Here is a 20,893-nt window from a genome sequence, read left to right on the forward strand (position 1 = left end):
GTTACTTGATGATACGAAATGTGCTGACACGTTTATCCATGCAAAACCCGGCCGGCACCGGCCTGTCCCTAACCAGTTCCCCAGGCATCTCCCGACATGCCGACGTGCCGCTCCCCAAACTACCCCATACTAAGCATGTGTGTGCTAAGTCTGGGGTATACCTACGCACGCATCGTTGAGCTGCACCCATTGCGCCGCGTGCTGCAGGACAGAAGCGCTAGGAACAAAACTTGGACGAACCTGTGCAAAACCTCTTGGGACCCCCGACCGACCGACCGACTGGCCACTTTGAGGGGTCATAACTTTGCACCCAGAAACCCATTTTCGATTTTGAAAGCGGATTCGTGATTTTCTCGTTGAGCTCTATCCATTTGAGGCATGGGGTCTGTTTCGGAAGATTCTACCCCCCCCCTGGCGCATGTGTCAAGTGAGCGATCTTCTGGTGACAGTCAGGACGCTCAGCATGACTCGTGCAGTCGTGCTCGAATGAATGGGTACTCTTGGTCGATGCCATCCGGCCCATTTCGTTACAAAGCTTCTGTACCGTGCCCGCAGCAGCTGTTGCCTGTGCAGCTATTGCCTCGAAAACAGACTTGGCTCGCCTATGAGTCATGGCAAGGTTCGGCCCTGCTGCCGGCATGATGGCGCGACAGCTACTGCCGCTGCAAGGCCGCACGCCCTCACACCCGTGCCAATAGAGGTCCCGCGCAGCCTCCCCTACCATAGAACCACATTCCTTGCTGTCCGCAATACCACACTGAGCCTGCCGGCATGGTTGCTGTCAATTGCATCCGCGGCCACGGTGTCCACCGCTAAACCGCAGTGCGTGGGCGAACTTGGCCACTGGAAGCGTGGCTACGAAACGGCACGGCTAGGTCGCAAGCGGCCGTTTGTCACACACCACGTAAACAACTCAACAAAGGCCATTGCCTCCACACCACACTAACCACCGCCTAGATTGTACCCGTGTGGGCTGGATGGCCCAGCACCACCTGGCGGTTGAGCTCCTGCTGCAGCCAGACATCCTGCAAATTAGCCACCTGCACACGGGGTCCAATCGTGTTGGTTATCATGGTTGCACCGGGCTGACGTTGGCGAAATGGCGAACACACATGTGCCTTGTCCCCTACCTACCTCCGTGCCGCCGGTCGCGGTCCTTCAGCTGGCCTTGCAGCTGGTCCACCCGGCCTTGCAGCCGGTTCCGTAGCGTGTCGCACTGCGCGCCGGAAAAAGGTAGCGAATTAGACAACGTTGGCTGAATAAAGAGTACATAACGTACAGAGAGACTGAAGAGTACATACAGACAAGACTGCGTATGACCTCTGGAGTTCTCACCAAGGCCTAAGCAGCCCTAATCAGTGGAACAAACTGTGCCACGCTCGCCTGCGGCCTCGTGCGTAACTCGACGCCCATGCAAACACCTTGGCCTCGTGCGCCTGCTGCTGCAGGGACGACAGCTGCGCCGCCCAGCGCCCACCACACACCACCGCCCGCAGCAGCAGCAGCAGCTGGCCACTGGGAGATGGCAGCTGCGTCTGCGACTGCACCGCAGCATCGCATGTCCCGCCCCCGCTGCCGCTGCCACCACCAGCGCTGCTGTCATCGGAGCTGCTGCCCAGGCTCTCCATTGGGAGGTGCTGAGCAAGCACGGCGTTGGCCCGCTGCACCAGCGTGGCCAGCAGCAACACCCGTTCCGCTTCCTGCGTATCCAAGCCCGCCGCTACCGTCGCGCTGCTGGCGCCACCACTCCGCTGCCCCTGCCCCCGATGCTCCGGCATCGGCGCCGGCAGCGGCGACGGTAGGGGCTGCCCCTTCACCTCCTTCAAGGGCGAGGGGGGAGCGCTGTACAGGGCTGTCAGCGGCCCCTCACACACCGCCAGCTGGCACTCGGCCAGGCAGTACAGGGCCGCCACAAAAGCCGCCGAGGGGCAAGCCGGAGCAGCCGGCGGCTGGCTTGCCGCCGCGGACTGCAGTGCCGCCTGCAACGATGAGCAGGCCAGCTGCTGCAGCTGCTGCTTTAATATAGGCCGGGACGCCGCGCGCAGACACCAGCGGCAGGCCAGCCTGAGCAGCAGCAAGCGGTCCGCCCGCTGTTGCTCCATCCGCTGCTGAATCTGCTGCTGGGGTGTGTCGCCCGCCGCCGGGCCGCTGTCCTGCTGTATCGCCTCCACCAGGTGGTCGCATAGCGCGCCGTAGCCCCTGCAGCGGCAAGCGTGCATGCGTCAAACTACGGGGTGTAAGCTGGTGACTGCGTTTTCCCTTCCAACCTACGGTACGGCCCGCCCCCTAGCTGCACCCCGCCCACCTGCACGCCAGCTGCGGCCAGTCCTCCGCGCGCAGTAGCGGGTTTTCCACACACGCCGCCAGGCACAGCAGCACCGGCAGCCGACATTCCGCCGCGAGGGAGCCGTACATACCGCTGCCGCCAGCCACCCGCAAGGTCAGGGCGCGCACCAGCATCGCCAGCTGCGCCCGCGGCAGCTGCGACGCCAGCGGCCGCAGCAGGCGCGCTGCCGCTGCCAGCAGCCAGCCCTCAGTGCCTGTGGTCATTCTAGCTGATACGCTGCTCGTCGCCTGCTGAACAAACCCTAGCGCAAACAAGGTGACGCAGGCTGCGTGGTCAGTGCAGAGCTGCGCCGAATCCTGCTGTTGCTGCTGGTGCTCCTGTTGCTGCTGATGCTGCTGCGAGGCAGTGCTGCCGCCACTGAGCAGGGCCAGGCCAAGCTGCTGCACAGCGAAGATGAAGTCCTCGTCTGGTACCCGTGCCGCTTCACGCCAGCAAGCCAGGACGTCAGCAGCACTGGCTGCTGCGGAATGCGCTTCGCCGCCGCCCGCCTCGCCGCACGCCAAATCGCCCGCCTCCCCGCCCGCCTCGCTACCAGCCGCCTCCGCCGCCACCGGCGCCAGCAGCACGGCGCACACATCTGGCGGCAGCGCCCCGCGCACCACCGGCACCGCAGCCGCCATCAGGCGGCTCCATACGGCCGGCAGCGGGGGGCCGTGCTCCTCAACCTGCTGCACCTGACTGCACATAATGGCTTCTGCAAGGAAGGCCACGTCACCACTGTCGCTCGTCGTGGACAGCATCACCAGGATCTGCAGCGCCAGGGATGCTATAGTGCTACTGCTGCTGCTGCTACTGCCAGCAGGGACAGGTGCAGCAGTAGCCGCGCGCGCCCGCACCCCCAGCAGCAGCGGCACAAGGTCTCCAACCAGGTCGCCCGCAACACACCCATCCGTCTCGCGCATCACCGCCGCTCCACCCGGAGTGGCCAGCAGTGCGGCCACTGCGGCGTGCAGGGCGCGCAGCAAGATCTCTAGCTGCGGGGGTTCTGAGGCGGCGGGGGGCTCTGCCGAGTCCGTGTCCGCAAGCAGGTCGCGAACCTTGCGCGCAGCGAACGGCACCGCAGCAACGGCCAGCCGCATCACGAAAGCGGCTGGTGTGCGCACAGCAGCAGGCCGCGGTGCCTGGCCGCCTGCGGCAGCTGCTCCCACATTCGCATCCGCCGCTGCGCCACCTGCCGAGCTGCTGCCGCCCTCCGCCGCCGCAACCAGCCACGCCGCGTCCAGCACGCAGGCGGTCAGCTGCAGCAGCTCCACCTGCCTTGCGTGGCAGCTGGCAGCCCTGCTGGTGCTGATGCGTTCGCTGCTGCTGCTGCTGCTGCCAGCTCCCGCCTCCTCATCCTGCTTGTGCCGCTCCATAGCTACAGCCAGCAGGGCAGCCAGTTGCTCCAGCAGGTCACCACTGCGGCAACACACAGGGACATACGTACGTAATAAGCCGTGGGGTTCGCCGATTGAAAGGCACAGCTAACGTAACTAGTACAAACCCGACAACCAGGATCCGTTGCCATGTATGCATTGCAGAATCCCTGAACGCAAGCCCCACCACTCACTCGCCAAGGGCTGCGTGCAGGCTGAGGGCAGCCTCGCGCCGAAGCGGCAGGCGGCCAGACGGGCTGCTGCCGCTGCCATGCACCAGGCACGCATGCAGGCAGCCCAGGCGGAGGCTGTTGTCGACGTCGTCCAACCCATTCAGCCGCACCAGCGCCCGCACTAGCTCCCCGTAGGTCGTGGGCAGGCTGGAGTGCGGCGGCGGGCCGCAGCGCAGCAGCAGCTGGCGCAGCAGCCGCAGAGCCGCCGTGACCAGGGGTGTTGTGGATGGGCCGCTACAGCTGCTGCTGCGACTGCTGCTGTCTGGCACTGTGGCTCTGGAGGCTCCGCCCCCACCGCCCACGCCCAGGCACCGCAGCGCCGCCCGCACCAGCGGCAGGCCGCCCCAGTCCGGCAGCAGCAGCCCCGTCGCCACACTGCGCTGGCCCTGCACCACCGCCGCCACTGACTCCAGGAGCAGCTGCAGCTGCTGGGAGGAGGCCACAGGCCTCGGGCGCTGTTGCTGCAGCTCTGTGACGCAGCTGCCTGCCGCCCCCACCAACTGCCGCTGCATCTCCGGGCACCGCGCGCACGCCTCTGCCAGCGCTGCTGTCATCTGCCGCTGCGCCTCCGGTCCGTCTGCCGCTGCCAAGCATATCAACAGCTGCAGCACGCGTTTCGCAGCCGCCGGCGCACGCAGCAGCGGCAGCAGCAGGGCCGTGCCGCCTGCGGACAGCATCTGAGCCTGCGGCGACCCCTGCTGCGCGGGCTGTGCGCTGCAGCTGGTCGTGACACTACCGCTGATGTTGGCGATATTGATCAGGCACCATAGCACCAGGTCCTGCACAGGCGTCAGCTGCATGCCGCCGACAACAGCACCACCCACATCGCCAGCAGCCGCCTGCTCCTGCGGCTTTGCTAGACTGCTGCTGGCCCGCAGCACGGCGCACATGACTGGCAGGCAGCCGGCCCCAAGTGCGGCTGAGCACGCGGCCGCTGATGTGGCGGCACCGCCGGTGCTGCTGGCCACAGCAGCAGCCACTGCTGCGGCATCCTGCTGAAGCAGCGCGCGCATCAGCTCAAGGCAGTCGGCCACACCTGCTGCTGCGGATGCAGCCGAGTCACTGCTGCCGCGGCTGCTACTGCTGCTACGGCTGCTGCAGCCGCGCCCATCTCCAGCCGCCGCGCCCATGTGTACCTGCGCCCGCAGCAGTGCGGTGACGTCTGCCGCCAGCTGCGCCCGCTGCTCCGGCGGCAGCTGAGACAGCGCCGCCAGAGGGCCCTTGAGGAAGCCCACAGCGGCCAGCGCCAGCGGTGCTTCTGCCTTCAGTGGGGGCTGTTCTCGTTGCCGCTGCGGCTGCTGCTGGGGCTCTGCGGAGCTGCTGCTGCCGCTGCTGGCAGTCGCCGTAAACGCGGCGTCTAGAGCACAGGCGGCGCTGCGGCAGAGCCCAAGGCAGCGGTCCATGACGGCAGCCACCGCCGCGGGCGCGCAGCGGCGACTGCCCAAAGCCTGCAGGGCACCAATGATAAGCTATGGGCTCAATATGAACGAATACGCACCATGCAGCGGCCGCATTGTAAAAAGGTACCCTCCCGCTGAGCTCTGCAAGAGGTATCTATGACATGGTTTTGGGGGCAATGGCAACCAACAAACTGCGCCCCCTGCCTCGAGCACCGGTTGCTCTGGAGCGCGATTTGCGGCAACGGCGATGGCAGCGGTGACGGCGTCGCCATCGAAGCTCACCTCGGTGCTCAGCAGGCACTGCAGCACGTCGAGGGCCGCCGCCAACAGCTCGGGATCCTGCAGCCTCTCCACCACCTGCACCAGCACCTCCGCTAGGGAAGAGCGGCCCACTAGTAGACCCAAGCGCCCATGCAATACCAGCTGGCGCAGACCCGCAGCCGCGGCGAGCGGCGAAGTGCCGCTGCCAGTGCCGCCGCTTGGGTCCGCGGCCACCGCCGCCTCCCCGTCAGTCTCCATCAACTTGGCGAGGCAGAAATCGACAGCCTGTGCGAATGCAAGGGTGTGGGGTTGCAAAGCAGATAAGGCACGATGCGTAACAAAGGCACCGAACGCGACGCGTAACACCAACTGCGACTCGCCCGGTAACGCACGCCCGAGCCCGAAAATGCTTCCGCGCGAGGCCGCCACAGCTTGCAACTCCCCCCGCAGAACTTGAACTCCTTGGAGCGCGAGGCGTGCCACCACTTGCAGCTCTGCTCGTTACCCACGCGTAACGCACGCAAAGGGCCTTCCTTGCAACGCCCCCTAACCACCTCGCGCTCATCACAGCCCAGCTACTCACCAGGTTGACGAACAGCGGGTTGGGCTCCACCGCCTCCGCCAACCGGCCGCGAGCCGTCGCCCGGTCCAGCACCCGTGTGACGTTGTCCAGGGCGCTGCTGCTGCTGGCGCTCATGGCGTCCACGATGCTGAAGTCATCGTCACTCAACAGAGCCTCGCGCCGCTCCGACTCCCACCCTGGCAGACCCAGCGAGACGTTGCGGAAGCCCCGGTTGGAAGCGCTATTGCTATCGTCGTCCATGTCCGCACAGATAAAAAGTAGTAAGTAGCACAATATGCTCAATATTGTAAAATCAAAAGTCAGTCGCAGTGGCTGCCAGACCCAGCGTTCGCAGGTTCACCTAGTCCACCACGGTCTAGGTGCCAACTACTGCCTCGGACGCTCTCGCACCCCTGAAATCGAAGCAGCAGCGAAGCCCGACGCATGTATTTATAACGCCATTCCAGTTTCAACGAGTCCTGTGTCAAGCCGGGCCGCTCATCAGTCGCTTCCCAAGCCCACACCAGTCTGGCGCCTCCCGCAACTGCCGCCAACTGAAGAACCGATACACCCGCGCTGGGGCTGCTGCCATGCGACAAACGGCAGCGTGTCACCTGCGCCCGTCCCACACTTCCACACGCCAAAACGTCAACAAACCAACCGGCCTCGTTGCATGCCATACGATACGTTAGCTCGACATGGCGTGAGCTCAATGCACTTTAAAGGGACATTCTTCACTACAGGCACCATCCTTCATTGGGCTCTCAACAGCGGCTGCCCCGGCCCTACACAATCTACCACTCCTCAACAAAGCGTGATGTATGTCGGCTTGCGCCCCGGAAGCATGCTGCCCTGCTGCGCCTGCCGCCACGCCTGCAGCCACACCCGGAGCTCCCGCGACTCACGCCCCCGGCCCCGCCGCCCCGCCGCCTCCACCGCCTGCTGCCACTCGCCCTCATACCGCAGCGCCTCAGCCGCCGGGCCCTCTGCTGCCCCTCCTCCCCCGTTGCCTGCCCGCCTGCCCCTGTCCCTGCTCGGTGCCGCAGCCCGCGACGGCCCCGCCACTGCGCCATCATCATCTCCCTCCAGCAGCCACCTCAGCTCGCTCAGCGGCACGGCCGGGTCCTCAAGCAGCGCGGCAAGGGCCAGGTGCGCGCCGGGGCCGCGGCAGCGCAGGCGACACAGCATGCGCAGCACGGCCAGGTGCGGCGCAGCGGTCTCGTACAGGTCACAGTGCTGTGCAGGAAGGGGTGCAGGAAGGGGTGTGGGCGTGTAAGGTAGGCGAGCACCAAATCGGGGGAATGGCGTAGGGGAAGAACGTGTCACACATACACGCATTTGGGCCATTCCTTGTATGTTATTATCAGTTCCGGCACAGTCGACTGCTGTACGGTACATTTCGCCAATCCCTGGCAATGTTGGCCAGTGCCAAGCGCGACTGCGGACCCGCCAAAACCCACGACCGGGCCCATGGAACCGCCCTGCCCCGCCCCAGCCCCTGCCCCAGCCCAAGCCCCAGACCCAGCCCTGCCCCAGCCACTCCCAGCCCCCGCACTCACATACACGGCATATCCCGCCTCCGCCATCGCCTGCAGTGTGGCCGCGCTGCCCGACAGCGCCGCCTGCGTCCAGGAGTTGGAGCCCGACCTCCTGTGCCCACGGCTGCCGGGCGCCACCCCCTCCATCCCCAGCTGCAGCACGCACCGCACCACCTCAGGCCGCCCGCCGCACACGCCCGTGTCCAGAGCCATGCGCGCTGCGCTCCGCCGAACGGACATCTCCACCCTCTCCCTGTCGGCGCCCGGCACCTCGGCCATGATCATGTCTACCACCAGCGGCGCCGGCTGCTCGATCAGCCACCGGACAATGTCCACGTGGCCCCGCTCCGCCGCCGCCTTGACTAGCTGGTCATAGGCCTTGGACGTGCAGCCCTGGCGGTAGGTGCACAGCAGAAGCTGCAGGGCCGACAGATGCCCGGCCTGAGCCGCTGCTTTAAGCGGCGCGCAGGGATCATACCATTCGATTTGCCGGGTCTCGGTGGTGACACCGAGCTCGCCGTAGAGGTGACGGAGCCCAGGCATGTCGCCGCGGGCCGCTGCGGCCGCGGCCGCGGGCCTCAAGTCCTGGGGCCGCCAGCCGCGCTGCTCCCACATCAGCCGCACGCGGCTCAGCCCGTCTGGCTGCTCCATGGCGGCGCCGAACACGTGGTCGAGGACGGAGGGGCTCCTCGCCAGCAGCCCAGGCCCCGCGTCGCCGCAGTGCCACTGCAGCAGCGCGTCTAGCTTGCCCAGCCAGCAGGCCATGGGACTGCCCGCAGCTGCCGCCAGCACCCTCTCAAAATCGCTGCTGCTGACAGAGCAGTGAAAGCCGTCGGGCCCCTCCTCATCGAAGGCTGGACCGAAGTTCACCGGCCCACGTGACGCCGCCTGCCGCTGCCCCCGCCCCCGCAGCTGCGCTCGCCGCGTTCCAAGCCAGTGGTTGTAGAGCTCCTCCAGCGCCGGTAGAGGGTAGCCCCCAGCTGCGCTGGCAAGCAGGCGGCCAACGCGCAGCATGCGCTTGCACTCGCCCGGGCAGCGCGCCAGCAGCACCCGCACCAGCCCCACATGCCCGGCGGCCGCCGCGTTATACACCGCCTCCGCCAACCAACGACAGCGCCCGCGCGCGAGCAGCCACTCGCACACGTCAGCGTTCCCGGCTTTGGCAGCGTGTTGGAGTGTGGGGTACCATTTGTACACGTAGCCCGGGTCCCCCTCCACGGGACAGCCCCTCGCGCACAGGCGCTTGCACAACGCCAGTGCGACGCCAGGGCGCAGGCCCTCCGCCCTGGCAGCGGCCCAGACCAGCCAGGCTCCCGGGGTCAGCTGTGTCGCCTCCAGGGCCGCATCCACTGCCTCCAGACTGCCGGTGGCAGCCACGGCGCACACCAGCTGCCGGCGCTCACTGGCAGAGCGGTTCCGGAGCTGTTCCAGTTCGGCGGGGTGGAGCCGGCAAAGCGCATGTGCTGGCAGCGGTTCCCACGCCTTCACCAGCCGGTGCTGAGACAGGAGCTCCGCTGTGGTTTTGTCGACCAGACGCAGCGTAAGCAATACTTCATTTTGCGGAAGGAAGCTCGCAATGCGCTCCACCAGCTCCGGGATCCACACACGCTGCCACTTGTCCCTCTCTAGCCTTGCTTTTGACCGTGTGCAGTAACTGAGGCGCTGTCGATGCGCCATAATCGATAGTGGAGGGCAAAGATAATCTGCAAATTTAGAAGACAGCTGGGTAAAAGCAGGTGCGGCGGCAGCGATTCCACCTAGGATTGATAGCTATAACTTTATAAAAGGGCGGTTTTAAGTGGAGCTTCTAGTCAACTTGAACGGAACTTAAGACAGGTTTTGAAGGAGGGAAGCGGAGAAATAGGCTGGCGAGGACGCGCATGCTTGGTAGGCGAAGGCCGAGGAGAGAAGGGCGGGGGAACCGCCGTGTGTCGGAAGATGGGCCCCAATGCGTGAACGTGGCTCGAAAGACGGACTGTTTTTGGTTGCATCGGTATCGTGCGAGCTATTATTTACTTTACTTTGCGTTTTGGCGTACTAGCCGTGAACGGCTCGGGAGCCGAGGGCTAGTTTGTCTTTTCCCACCCGCCCACCCTACTTGATTATAAGCTTATGGAGGCTTTGCTACCTAGCGCGGTTTTGAGTCACTCTTGTGTTTTTCGTCCCGGGGGGTGGTCTCTGCCCGGCAACTAGGAATGGCCGGGCAGACCCGTGCTGGTTATTAGGCGCCGTAGAAATTAGACGGCCGCGGGGCTGGGGCCAAGGGAAGCGGCGTGCGACTGTGTTTAGGCACGCCGCCCAAGTAAGGGCACAGCCGCTTACTCCCCATATCCATTTGCCCTCCCCGGGTGATGAACGTTTGCAAACTTGAGCAAGACGGTGATCATGACTTGCATTGCGGTATGTGGAATGCTGTAAATGGTGGGTGATTGTTTCGTTTCCGAAGCCTGCCCTCAGCAGCCCTCCATCTCAAAAGGAATTTAGTGTCGACTCAGGGCGGGTGGCCCGGGTATGGATCGGCCACAACACCGCGCCTCTGTAATCTTCCTGCCAATAGTTCCGTGTTTTAGTGTTTCTACCTTCAACACTGTCACAAACGGCTATGCTAATCAAGAGCACCGGAGCCCAGCCAACCAACATGCCACCCTCCAGAAGAGGCCAAGAGGCTGCAGCAGCACATAATAGGGATCTACATAACAAGCCTGGAAAGCTAGTTGAGCTGCCGATGTATGGCACCATCCCGGACCTGGTTGCGCTTGTCTGTCGCCCGCTGCTCGCGGAGCCGCTGGACCCTGCGGTGCTGCTGCGCTGCTATGCCCAGCTGCTGGGAGGCCACCAGCAGCGACCAGCAGCTGCTGCTGTCGCGGCACTCCAAGCGATCCAAAGAAAGCGCAAAGGGCCTGCTTACGGAGGCTGTGGAGGTGGTGACGTGGCTCGTGCAGGCACTTGGAGAAGCAGAGGCAAAAGAGAATGGCGCTGCGGGTAGCTCCCTGCGGCCAGCAGATGCCACAGGGGGCCGCCGCGAGCAGTCCGGAGCAGCAGCAGCCACACCCCAACGCCCCAGAGCTGGTGGGTGCCAGGTTGGGCGAATGCTGCGTATGAGAAGGGCCGCTGCGCTGCCGCTGGCGGTTCTGGGCACTGGTGCCGCCGCCGGTGCACCGCCTACGGAGCTGGAGCCACTAGCAGCACCAGCGGCACCACTGCAAGAGCAGTGGTTGGGCCTGATGCGGTCATTAATGGCACAGCAGGTCATGCCATACGCGGCCGGAGTGCTGGGAGCGACAGCAAGCGCTGCGTCGCGGCAACGCGCCCTGAGGATCGTCGTGGCCACGCACCGGAGTGAGGCCTGGCGGGACGCGGCAGTAATACTGCGGTGGTGCTGCCTGCTGCTGACAGCGCTGCACCGCGCATAGCAACTGCAGGAAACAAGAGGGAGCAGGGGAGGCAGCATCAGGGGCAGCCGTCGGCTGACGAGTCGCTGCATGGGCAGGACGGGCAGGCGCAGGAGCAGCCACGAGCATGCAGCGACAGTGCCGGGATTGGCGCCACAAGCAATGCCGGTGCAGGCGGCGGCCATGCATGCGGCAGCGTTCGTCATTATTATTTGCGAGGAAGGCGCGGCGCTTGAGCTTGGAGAGGCTCTGGTACGGGCGGCGGCGCTTGTTCCGCTGGCGCTTGTGCCGCTGGCGCTTGTGGAAAGGGCGGTTTGCGGCAGTGACGGGGCAGTGACGGGGCAGTTGCAGTGGTATTGCGCTGTGTGGAGCGCCTGGAGCGACAGCTGCAGCAGCAGCCTCCTTCCTGCGGGTCCGCAGCCAGCGCCAACACCCGCAACCAGCAGCGCAAGGAGCACTACCACCAGCGGTAGGTGAGGAGCAGGAACAGGAGGAGGCGGATGGGGCGGGCGGGGTGGAGCAGGCGGAAGAGCAGAAGCAGCGGCGCTGCGGCGGAAGCAGGAGCAGGAGGCTGCGGTGCAGGCCGCGGTTGGAGAGCAGGCGGACGGGCTGTTCATGCTACCAGCGGCGGTGGGCGCTGCTGGTGCCGCCTGGCCGGGTGCATGCGGGCGGGGCTGCGGCAGGGGCTTGCCTGTTGTGGCTGTGGCCGCCGTGTGACTGCCCGGCATGTGCACCGGACCGGGAGGGAGGCAGATAAGGGCTGGCCGCTGCCGCGTGAGCGCTGCACGGGGGCTGGGTGTGGTGCGGCGACTGCATGGGGAAAGCTGTACTGCAACACGGCGTGTCGGCTGCAGCACTGCGCGGCCGCGCACGCGGACTTGTGCCAGCGTGTCGCGTGTGGAGCAGGTAGAGGCGACACTGGGCGACAGGGCGTGCGCGTGATGGGCCGTGTGTCAGGGTGCGTGTGACCGCACTTGGTATACCAGCATGCGTCAGTTAATTATTAACGCACGCTGCACGCTGAAGGCTGTAGAGACTGATGATGATATGCCATTTGGGGGATGAACGTTTCGGTCATGACATCAATAGACATACCGGCCAATAAGGGACGGCAGATACGGTAGGTGCCTGCTGAAGGGACCCCTGCCTGAGCTTCGAAAGCCATGGGCCTTAACGTTACAGGCATGGGTCAATGATCTCTCATGTTTTGCTTTTGGGATGAGGTATTGGGACTAACGAGGCTGGTGCATACTGGTCATTTGATTGCGCTCGTGTGCATTGCCATGCTGGCCACAGACGTCGACTGCGGCCTGTGGGAGTGCTTATGTGCAACGCCGCCTAGTAACGACTTATGATGTACGTTAACGGTATTGCCACCCGCAGCTGTGGGGCAATCGACTTGGGTCCATCAAGAACCTTGCTGGACGCCCCCAGTAGGTTGTGAAACAGCCTGCATGTGCTTAGACGTAACTCCAGAGTTTGGCGCTGTGTTTGGGTGGTGCTGCTTGGCTGAAAGCGTCTTGTCCCATCAAATAGAAGAGGATGAATACGGTATCTTCCCCACACCAGTGCCCTAGTGGGGTCTCCCCGCGTGCGCCCAGCTCAAAACCTTTGCTGAAGACTTGATTTGACGTATACCGGTACCGCAAGTTGCACAACCTTGCACGCATTGTTTTCGCTCATTTGGCAACGTGTTACAATTACGTGCACCCGCTTGAGAATAATTTCTGGATGTGCAACACCGTGTAATCTTTACTGTCACGGTCCAGCCGACCGGGGGCATCCAAGCAATCGCAACTGCCGCGTTCCCACATGAAGCAACAATGTGTTTGGTCTACGCCCAGGACAGGCAACAATCGGAATGGTGTTAGAGGGCTAGCGCCGAACAGACTGTCTGACAGCTCCTCACATCACGGACATAAGTCGGACGGCGTGATTGGAATCCCCGGGCAGCGCCAACACCGCAAGCATAGTCGTAACCGAGCCGCATGAGCGCCACCACGGGCCACGGCGGGTACCGTCTACAGTCGAATCGAACAGCTCTCTAAAGCCCGCGCACAGCAGTCAGCACTGTCTAGTGGTACCGTAATTTGTGAACCAGGTCCTCTCATCACACACTGGCATCATGTGCCGCAATTAGCATGCCGACGCCACGACGCCTGCCGCCAGTGACCCATACCACATGCCCCGCTCTACCATCCGCGCTTAAAATCCTGTTATCTCAACGCATAAGACCCCTGTGGCCAGAGAGCAAGCAACCACTGTTACACGCAGCAGCAGCACCTGTTGTCTGGTTGCATGGCTCGGTATGGTGGCCGAAACTGCTGCCGCACTGTCAGCGACAGGGCTAAGCGAGCCACCCGGGGTGTCCGTGCCACTGCTGACCCTGCCAAGCCTGTCCTTGTCCTAGCCACGGCTGCCCACTGCCAGCGTATGGCGGACCCATCCCTGCTGCGGCCAGGAACGTGGGCTGCATCATGGGCGCCGACATGCCCGGTGCCTGCAGCGCTGTGCCCATGCCGCCCCCTGTGAAAGCGGCTTGGAACACTTGCGACTCCATCTGCATCTGCATCTGCTGCTGGCTCATGGCGGCGTGTGGCATCAGCGGGTAGCCACACGTCTCTGCTGGATACGCCCAGCCAAAGCAGGGGGCCGCCGGCTGCGGCTGCAGTGGCTGTCGCGGCTGCTGCTGCTGCCACTGGTCGCGGTCCATGCTAGCACCAAAATGTTGGGCACCAGTGCCGCCTGCATACCTGCCGCCGCCACCGCCATAGCCACCGCCGCCCCGGCCGCCGTGATAACCATGACCGCCACTCCATCCGCCACCATCCCTGCCGCCGCGCTGCGACTGCAGAGGTGAAGGCGGAACGCACGGGCATTGCACCCACTGCGGGGCTTGCTGTTGTTCAGGCAGTACGGCAGGCGGTTGAACGCTCTGCGGCGGCTGCAGATGCGGCAGTGGTTGCTGCTGCTGCTGCTTTGCCGGCTGCTGCTGCTGCTGGTGCTGCTGCTGCTGGTGTTGTGCTGACTGCTGCTGCTGTTGTGCCGGCTGCTGCTGCGGGTGCGGTTGGGCCAGCTGGGGCTGCAGCTGCGGCCACATCAGTTGCGGGCTGACGCCCGTGGCCAGCAGCTGCTGCAGGCACGCCGCTGCGCCCAGCTGACGCGCCGTGTCCTTGTCCGCAGCGACCTGGAGGCCAGGAAGTTCCAAAGATGCAAGTTACGGCCACACGTACGGTACCGTAACAAGGTTGCTGCGGAAGTTCAGCATGCTGTTTTGTAAGACGCACCTTGCCAATGGCGCTGATTGTCGCGTCTTCCTCCTTTGATCGCAGCTGGAACGTCGCTACGTAGGCTGCGGCACCGGCGGCCGTGCCGCCGCCCTCACTGCCCTCACAGCCTGCAGCACTTGTCCCAGCCGCAGCCGCAGCAGGCAAGCGGCCCACGGTTCCAGGCTGCACGCTGTGTCGCTCAAACTCCACCTAAGGGCAGTGCAACGGGTTCGGATTGAAGCAGGGCGTAAGCAGCAGTGGGCAGCAATCGTGGTAGCCCCCATCACCATATGTGCGCACGCTTGACTGCACGGACGCCTTTCCACCCACCCACCCACCCACTCACCCACGCACCCACGCATCCACGCACCTCGTACTGCCAGCCCATGCCGGCGGCGTAGTGCTTCAGCACCTGCAGCGGCAGCACCTCCCGGCGCCGGCCCCGCAGCTCCTGCTCCGGCTGCTTCTGGCTCTCCTGCTGCTGCTCCTGCTCCGCAATGACCTGCGTTGCGGTTGACACACACGGCACATGGGACACGAACGCGTGAGAGGCCCGTGCCGTGAGCATGAGGGTCGTTCATGGGTCAGCATCAGGGCAGGCGGTGACCGGGCAGGCAGCACATGCTGTAAACATAGCGAGAAACGGGTTCAACCGTGCGTCGTCCAGTGTCGTGTCGCACGACCTAAGCTGCCTCCGCGGCCACGTTCCGCACCAGGCCTTGGCCAACCTACCATCATCAGCTTCGACACCCTGGGGTAGTGCCTCTCCAGGGCCTGAGCCAGCAGCACCAGTGGTGAGGGCGCAGATGCTGCCGGTGCCGAACTACTGGGCGGCAGCTCTGCAGCGCCCGCGGCTGTATCCTGGAGTCCTGCCGCTGAGACCTGCGCTCCTGAACCCGCTGGCGAGGAGGCGCCGGCGCCGCCGCCCCTGCCTGCAAGGCCCGGTGTAATAGCTGACAGATCTACAATTGGTTCTCCTGGGGTTCCCACCACGTGTGGCGGCTCAGCGGCCGGCGAACCCCGTGATGCCGCCACCTGCTGCGCCTGGGGCTGCTGTGGCTGCTGGTGGTGGTGGCGCTGTGGCTGTGACTGCAGCGGCGACCTTGCGTCCATACGAGCCCGCTTCTGTTGTGGCTGTGGCAGCTGTCGCCTGCTGCCAGGCAGGGACAGAGGCGGGTCACCTGCCGACAGCAGGTCACCTTCCGACCGCAGCTCCCCTGCGGCGCGCTTGCTCCCGGCCCCGCTGCTTCCAGCTGCGCCGTCACTGCAGCAGCCAGCAGTTGCCACTGCCACTGCGGCTGGCGCGGCCGCCGCCCCGGCCACCTCCGGGAGGGCCGCCGCCGGTACTGCCTTCCATCCACCGCCCCGGTTGCTGCTGCCCTGCTGCTGTTGCGGGTGCTGCGGGGGTGGTTGCCGCAAAGTCGCCGCAGCAGAGGGCCTGTGAACTGTGGGGCCCGTGCTAGTTTCAGCAGCAAGGCCTGGCGCCCAACCGTGCTCTGCTGCCTCCTGCCCGACGGCTGCGGCAGCTATGGGCTCAGCATCGCCAGTAGTGGCTTCCGGCCCGCCAGCGGCGACCACTGCCGCCGCTGCCGATGCCACCGATGCCAATTGCGCCTGCTCGGCCGCTGCTGGCACAGCAGGAGGGCGGCGCGCCGAGGGTTCCAGCCCGTGGTGCAGAAGGTCCAGTCCTTCTACCAACTGCCGTTGGGTTGTGGCGCGCGTGGTGCGCTGCGGCAACAGGCGGTCGTTGCGGTTGCGCTGCTGCGGGCCAGCAGAGCCGCCCGTGCTGCTCAGAGGCTGCGGCTGGCCCTTGCCCTGCCCCATGCCCTGACCCATGCCCTGCCCATTGCCCTGCCCCTGGAGCTGCTCCTGGCGCTGCTCCTGTTGCAGCTGCGGGCCTGATGGCGGCAGTGCTGCCGGCGTCGGGGTGCTGGCGCGCGGACGAGCCGGCACGTCTGCACTACCGCAGGCTGGGGTAGCGCCGCTCGCAGTGCCCCTGGCCCGCCGCTTTGCGGGCGGCGCCGGCACGATGTCCCGTGCTGCTGCGGCCATTGGCGTCTCTGCCGCGCCCGCGGGCGGTCCCACAGCTGCTCCGTCCTCCGCAACGTCGCCCACGCCCGTGCTCGCGACCGCATCCGCCTTCAGCAGCCGCGAGCCTGCCGCTGACCGCTTTGCCTCGATCGCACCCCTGCCGCGCCTGGTGGTGCTGGTGACGTCCAACTGCTGTTGCTGCTCCCCCTGCTCCTCCTCCTGCTGCTGCTGCTCCTGCTCGTCCTCCTCCTGCTGCTGCTCCTGCGGCTGCTCCTCCTCCCGCTGCTGCTCCTGGTCGCCTGCCCCACCCTGCCTGACATACGCTACGTACACACGCCGCGTGCTGCCGCCCTCGCCACCGCCCTCACCCTCGCCGCCCAGCTCGGCAGTGAAGGCCAGGCTGTCACCCCCCTTCGCGTCATGCGCCCGCAACCACTTCCCCAGGCCGTACACATACCAGCGCAGCGACGGGCTATTACGGCTGTGACTGCGCACTTCGAGGCGCGCACGCACAGGGATCGGCTCGCGTGTCTCAGCGTCGTGCAATGGCACGGTGGTGATACCCGCACCCCGAGCCATCTCCGGGCCAAGCAGCCGCTCTACCATGTGAGAGCGTACGGTGATTATGCATCCCCGGCACTTAATAGCGCCATCGGTAAGCGGCAGCAGCACCGCTGGACTAGCAGCCGCGGCGTCGGCCCCCACTGCTGGTGCTGGTAACGGCGCCGCCTCCAGCACCACGCGGCCGCACGGCGCCAGCACCGTCAGCCGCAGCGGCGCCTCCGTGCTGACTCCAAGCACCTGGCGCAGCGGCCAGAGGCGCCCCAGATAGTAGCGCTGCAGGCTGTAGCAGGTGAGTCGGGCACCCGCGTACGGCCGAATCTCACCGCCGCCCCAGCCGCCAGCGCTAGCTGCTGCTCTATAGTACAGCTTGACGTCCCGGCTGCTGCTGCTGCACTCAACCGCAGCGGCAGTAGCCTCCTCTTGCCGACCTCGTGCGCGGCTACCCGCGATTGAGGCCATTCGGTTACGCCAGGCGCGTGTAACGGCCTCTTCCTCGGTGGGAAAGGCAGCACGCGCAACGGCCCTGGACATTTCGCAGCCGCCTGCCTTATTGCAGCTGACCAGACAGAAGGAGACGGAGCCCGGTGGATGCTCCGGCAGCGGCGCCCCTGCATCGCACCCCGCCGGCGCCCGGCGTGTAGCCCGCACATATGCCACGAAGAACCGCGGCCCCAGCGCTGCTCTGGTACCGGTGTCCTCCGCGCTGCCGCTGCCGCCGTCGCCACCTACCACAGGCGCAGCCGCGCTGCCGCCATTTCCATCCCCACCCGCCGCCGACGCAGCCGCGCTGCCGCCGCCATCATCGCCGTTTGTCAGCACCAGTCGGTCGCCCTCAGCCGCATCCCGGGCACGCAGCCAGCATCCCAGCCCCAGCAACTCCCATTCCCAGTTGCGGAGCCGCAGCCTCGCTCTGCTGCTGGGGATACGCCGGCGCGTGATAGCATCATACACAGGTATGGGAGCGGCCGCAGCTGCGGCGCCACGATCCTGCGCGGCGTCTGGCCCCAGCAACGCCTCCACCAGCGCGCGCCGCAGATAGATGCGGGCATACAAGGCGGTGGCGGATCGGGACAGCCGGACCTCTGTGGGGCCGAGCGCCCCACCCCCCTGCTTCCTGCGTCGTTTCAACCCCTCCCTCTGCGGCTGGCCGCCGTCCTCCTCCTCCTCCTCCTCCTCCTCCTCCTCCTCCTCGTCCTCCTCCTCCTCCTCCTCGTCCGCCTCCTCCTCCTCCTCCTCCTCCTCCTCCTCCTCCTCCTCCTCCTCGCATTCCTCCTCCTCCTCGCATTGCTCCTCGGCCTCCTCCTCCTCGCTTTCCTCATCCTCGCCATCCTCGTCGTCCTGCTCCTCGTCATCATCGTCCTCAGTAGGCCTGGCGGCCGCAGCTGCCCGCACCTTGACTGCGCTGGAGCGCGCCGGCGGGGCCTGCTCTGCCGCCGCCGCGCCGTCCTCCGCTCCTACTGCCGCCGCATCCGGTGCGGCCCCAGCTGCTGCTTCTGCAGCTGCGGCTGCTGCTGCGCTGCAGTAGCCGGCCGCAGCAAAGGCGGCCGTGACACGCGCAGCTGCCTGTCGCACCTGCAGCGGGCGGGAGGAATGAGGTTGCACCTCAGCATGTACTTGAACAACAAATGGCATATCCACGCCGATGTGCTTCCATCATACATCCACTGCCGGTACTCGCAATCGCGCCTCCAGGGGACATATTCAGGTGAGGAACGTCAGTTACATCACGCAGCGCGCTGCACTAAAATCACGAAGCACGGCAGTCAGCCCAGCAGTCACCCAACCCACCAAGGAGGTCGTATTGGCCGTAGCTTGCACACCTCCAAAAGCCGGCCTGTCGTCCTCCACCTGCGGCCCCTCTTGCTCCCCGCCAAGCACCTCCGCGTACCACACGCCCACATCGCTGAAGAGGGAGTGCGTGCGGCTGTCCTCCAGGGCTTTGTGGAGCACCAGCGGCAGCCGGGCGCCGCGGCGTGTCGGCGGACTGCACGTGAAGCCCACGCCAGCCCAGAAGCCGGCCGCGCTGGAAGTGCGGTTGGCCACGAGGGCGGTGACGTACTGCATGGAGGTACAGACACATGGAGGTACCGGGGGAGGAGGGTTGGAGAAGTAGTACAAGTGACCCGAGGTGAACAACGGCTTACCAGTGCACGCCGTCCTGTGCGTACCCAGCAGTGAGCCCTATACATCCCGACCAGTGCTACCATGCATGCCAGCGATGGCTTTCGTGTCCCATGGCCGCCTGAGAACCTCGATACGCCCGTTCGTGGTGCCGGTATGCGCGCACCTGGTGGCCCTGCTCCGCTGCGGTCTGCATAATGCACCGCGTCAGCAACCGCCCCAAGCCGCGGCGCTGCAGACGCGGCGTCGTGGCCTGGAGCACAATCTGCGTACAATACCGTATGCAAGCTAAGGCGAGCCGAATGCGCTGCGGTTGCTACGTGGCAAACACGCCCATGCAAGATAGGAGTAGCAGCAGCCGACAGAGGTGGAGGGTGCGCGTATGGCCCTGACATTTAAAGGCGTGTGTTCGCATGCTGCAGCACAAGGGAGCTACGTGTTGGCAACTGTGACAACCTGCATGGGACTGCCGCCACGTAGGCCAGGGACCCCACCTGCAGGTGGGAGCTCTCCGCTTCATCAGCGCCGCTGCGGGATGAGGACGCGGACGAGGGCGGCGGCGGCAGGTTGAGGCGCAGCGCCGCTGCCGCCACTACCTCCTCGCCCAGCCATAGACAGGCGGTCAGGTAGGGCTCAAACCTGGGAGGGGAGGGGAGTAGTGAGGAGGGGTCACGCGGGAATCAGGGACTGTGTAGGTAGGTTAGCGAGCGTGCAGCTGCAGGCACGAAGTCACGATGCTGGCTGTCTGGCAGGCCAGCATGACAGCGATGCAGCAAAGGCACCTCAGGCTGGTGTGGACACCACGGACCTGTGTGCCTCCTCCATCCACGCTTGCGTGAGGGGGCATCGTCCGCGGTACACACAGTTTCGCACCTGTCCATGAATCAGCACAATGCCCGGTCACGCGTACACTTTGTGGCAAGATGGAAGCGCGGGCGTTGGGCGTACAGCGCAGCGGGCGCGTTGACTGTACAGCACAGATCATACCGTCACGGGTCGAGCGGCTTACCTCATCTGGGTCATTGGGGAACTCGGACTGTAGCAGCGCCGATACAGACTGGGGCGACGACGCCCCCGACGCTTGGTCGCCCGGTGTTCGGTGGTCGGGGCCCAGACCGAACGGCGACAGCAGCTCAAAATCAACATCACCCTGCGTGCGTGCGCGGTTGGAGGCGGGCGTAGAATGGGTGGCAGTGCAGTCAGCGTGCACAAGCGCGCGCACACACATACACAAACACTGGCATCTCGATTGCGTTCCGGTTCCCGACACTCACCCACCTGCTTAGCAGCTGCCGCCTGGCACGTATCCCCTCCCCCCCTTGACACGCACGGTCACCTGACCCGGCTCAATCCCAGTACCCCAACCACGATGCCGGGACCATGGGTCACGCGGCGGACACGCACCTCCGGCCCAGCCTCCGCGACCTTGGTCCTGGGGCGCACCAGGCCGAGGAGCCCGCATTCCAGGCGACTGGCCCGCAGTGATCGCTGCATTGCTGCAGCGGCTTACGAACAGCGACAAAGCGACGTTGTGAAGCAGTAGCCGCGTCAGGGCAGCATTCCGGAAAACACGATTTGCCGCTGCGGTCCCGCCCCGCCCAAGGCGCGCCTGCCAGGCGACGGCACACTCCCTTGCGCTTCACGTCTGTACAGCGACTAGCAAGACCCGCGGAGCAGCGGCAGGCTCGAGCACTCCGGTAAGGCGTGAGGGGCAAAGCGCGGCAAACTGTCCGCCGCCAATTCAGATTTTGCTATCGCGCTCGGGTTGCAAAGTGTACAGTATGTGTACCTGTTTGGGGAGGGGGCTTCGCGCTGCCGAT

At 65.3% G+C, this 20,893-nt stretch overlaps 4 protein-coding genes across 4 annotated transcripts; 1 reads left to right on the forward strand and 3 right to left on the reverse strand.

Moving 5' to 3' along the window:
* Window position 1: 1 nt before the first annotated feature.
* On the reverse strand, window positions 2-6,447 carry CHLRE_05g236300v5 (uncharacterized protein). The gene is made up of 8 exons (XM_043062261.1): window positions 6,180-6,447; window positions 5,977-6,090; window positions 5,618-5,881; window positions 3,897-5,383; window positions 2,306-3,745; window positions 1,422-2,199; window positions 1,135-1,216; window positions 2-1,040 (listed from the first exon to the last, which is right to left on the reverse strand). The coding sequence occupies exons 1-8, from the start codon at window positions 6,417-6,419 to the stop codon at window positions 1,033-1,035; spliced, it is 4,413 nt and encodes a 1,470-aa protein (XP_042924825.1). The 5' UTR covers window positions 6,420-6,447; the 3' UTR covers window positions 2-1,032.
* Window positions 6,448-6,501: 54 nt separating this feature from the next.
* On the reverse strand, window positions 6,502-10,167 carry CHLRE_05g236350v5 (uncharacterized protein). Its single transcript, XM_043062262.1, has 2 exons — window positions 7,718-10,167; window positions 6,502-7,394 (listed from the first exon to the last, which is right to left on the reverse strand). The coding sequence occupies exons 1-2, from the start codon at window positions 9,371-9,373 to the stop codon at window positions 6,963-6,965; spliced, it is 2,088 nt and encodes a 695-aa protein (XP_042924826.1). The 5' UTR covers window positions 9,374-10,167; the 3' UTR covers window positions 6,502-6,962.
* A 100-nt stretch (window positions 10,168-10,267) lies between these two features.
* On the forward strand, window positions 10,268-12,309 carry CHLRE_05g236375v5 (uncharacterized protein). The gene has a single exon (XM_043062263.1). It carries the CDS (start codon window positions 10,510-10,512, stop codon window positions 11,107-11,109), a length of 600 nt encoding a protein of 199 aa, XP_042924827.1. The 5' UTR covers window positions 10,268-10,509; the 3' UTR covers window positions 11,110-12,309.
* Window positions 12,310-12,311: 2 nt separating this feature from the next.
* Window positions 12,312-20,857, reverse strand: CHLRE_05g236400v5 (uncharacterized protein). The gene is made up of 10 exons (XM_043062264.1): window positions 20,478-20,857; window positions 20,083-20,223; window positions 19,882-19,946; window positions 19,568-19,712; window positions 19,240-19,338; window positions 18,741-19,010; window positions 15,090-18,524; window positions 14,728-14,859; window positions 14,376-14,567; window positions 12,312-14,275 (listed from the first exon to the last, which is right to left on the reverse strand). Exons 1-10 carry the CDS (start codon window positions 20,565-20,567, stop codon window positions 13,436-13,438), a joined length of 5,409 nt encoding a protein of 1,802 aa, XP_042924828.1. The 5' UTR covers window positions 20,568-20,857; the 3' UTR covers window positions 12,312-13,435.
* Window positions 20,858-20,893: the final 36 nt, after the last annotated feature.

Source organism: Chlamydomonas reinhardtii, chromosome 5, assembly GCF_000002595.2.
Source record: "Chlamydomonas reinhardtii strain CC-503 cw92 mt+ chromosome 5, whole genome shotgun sequence".
Classification (NCBI taxonomy): Eukaryota; Viridiplantae; Chlorophyta; class Chlorophyceae; order Chlamydomonadales; family Chlamydomonadaceae; genus Chlamydomonas; species Chlamydomonas reinhardtii.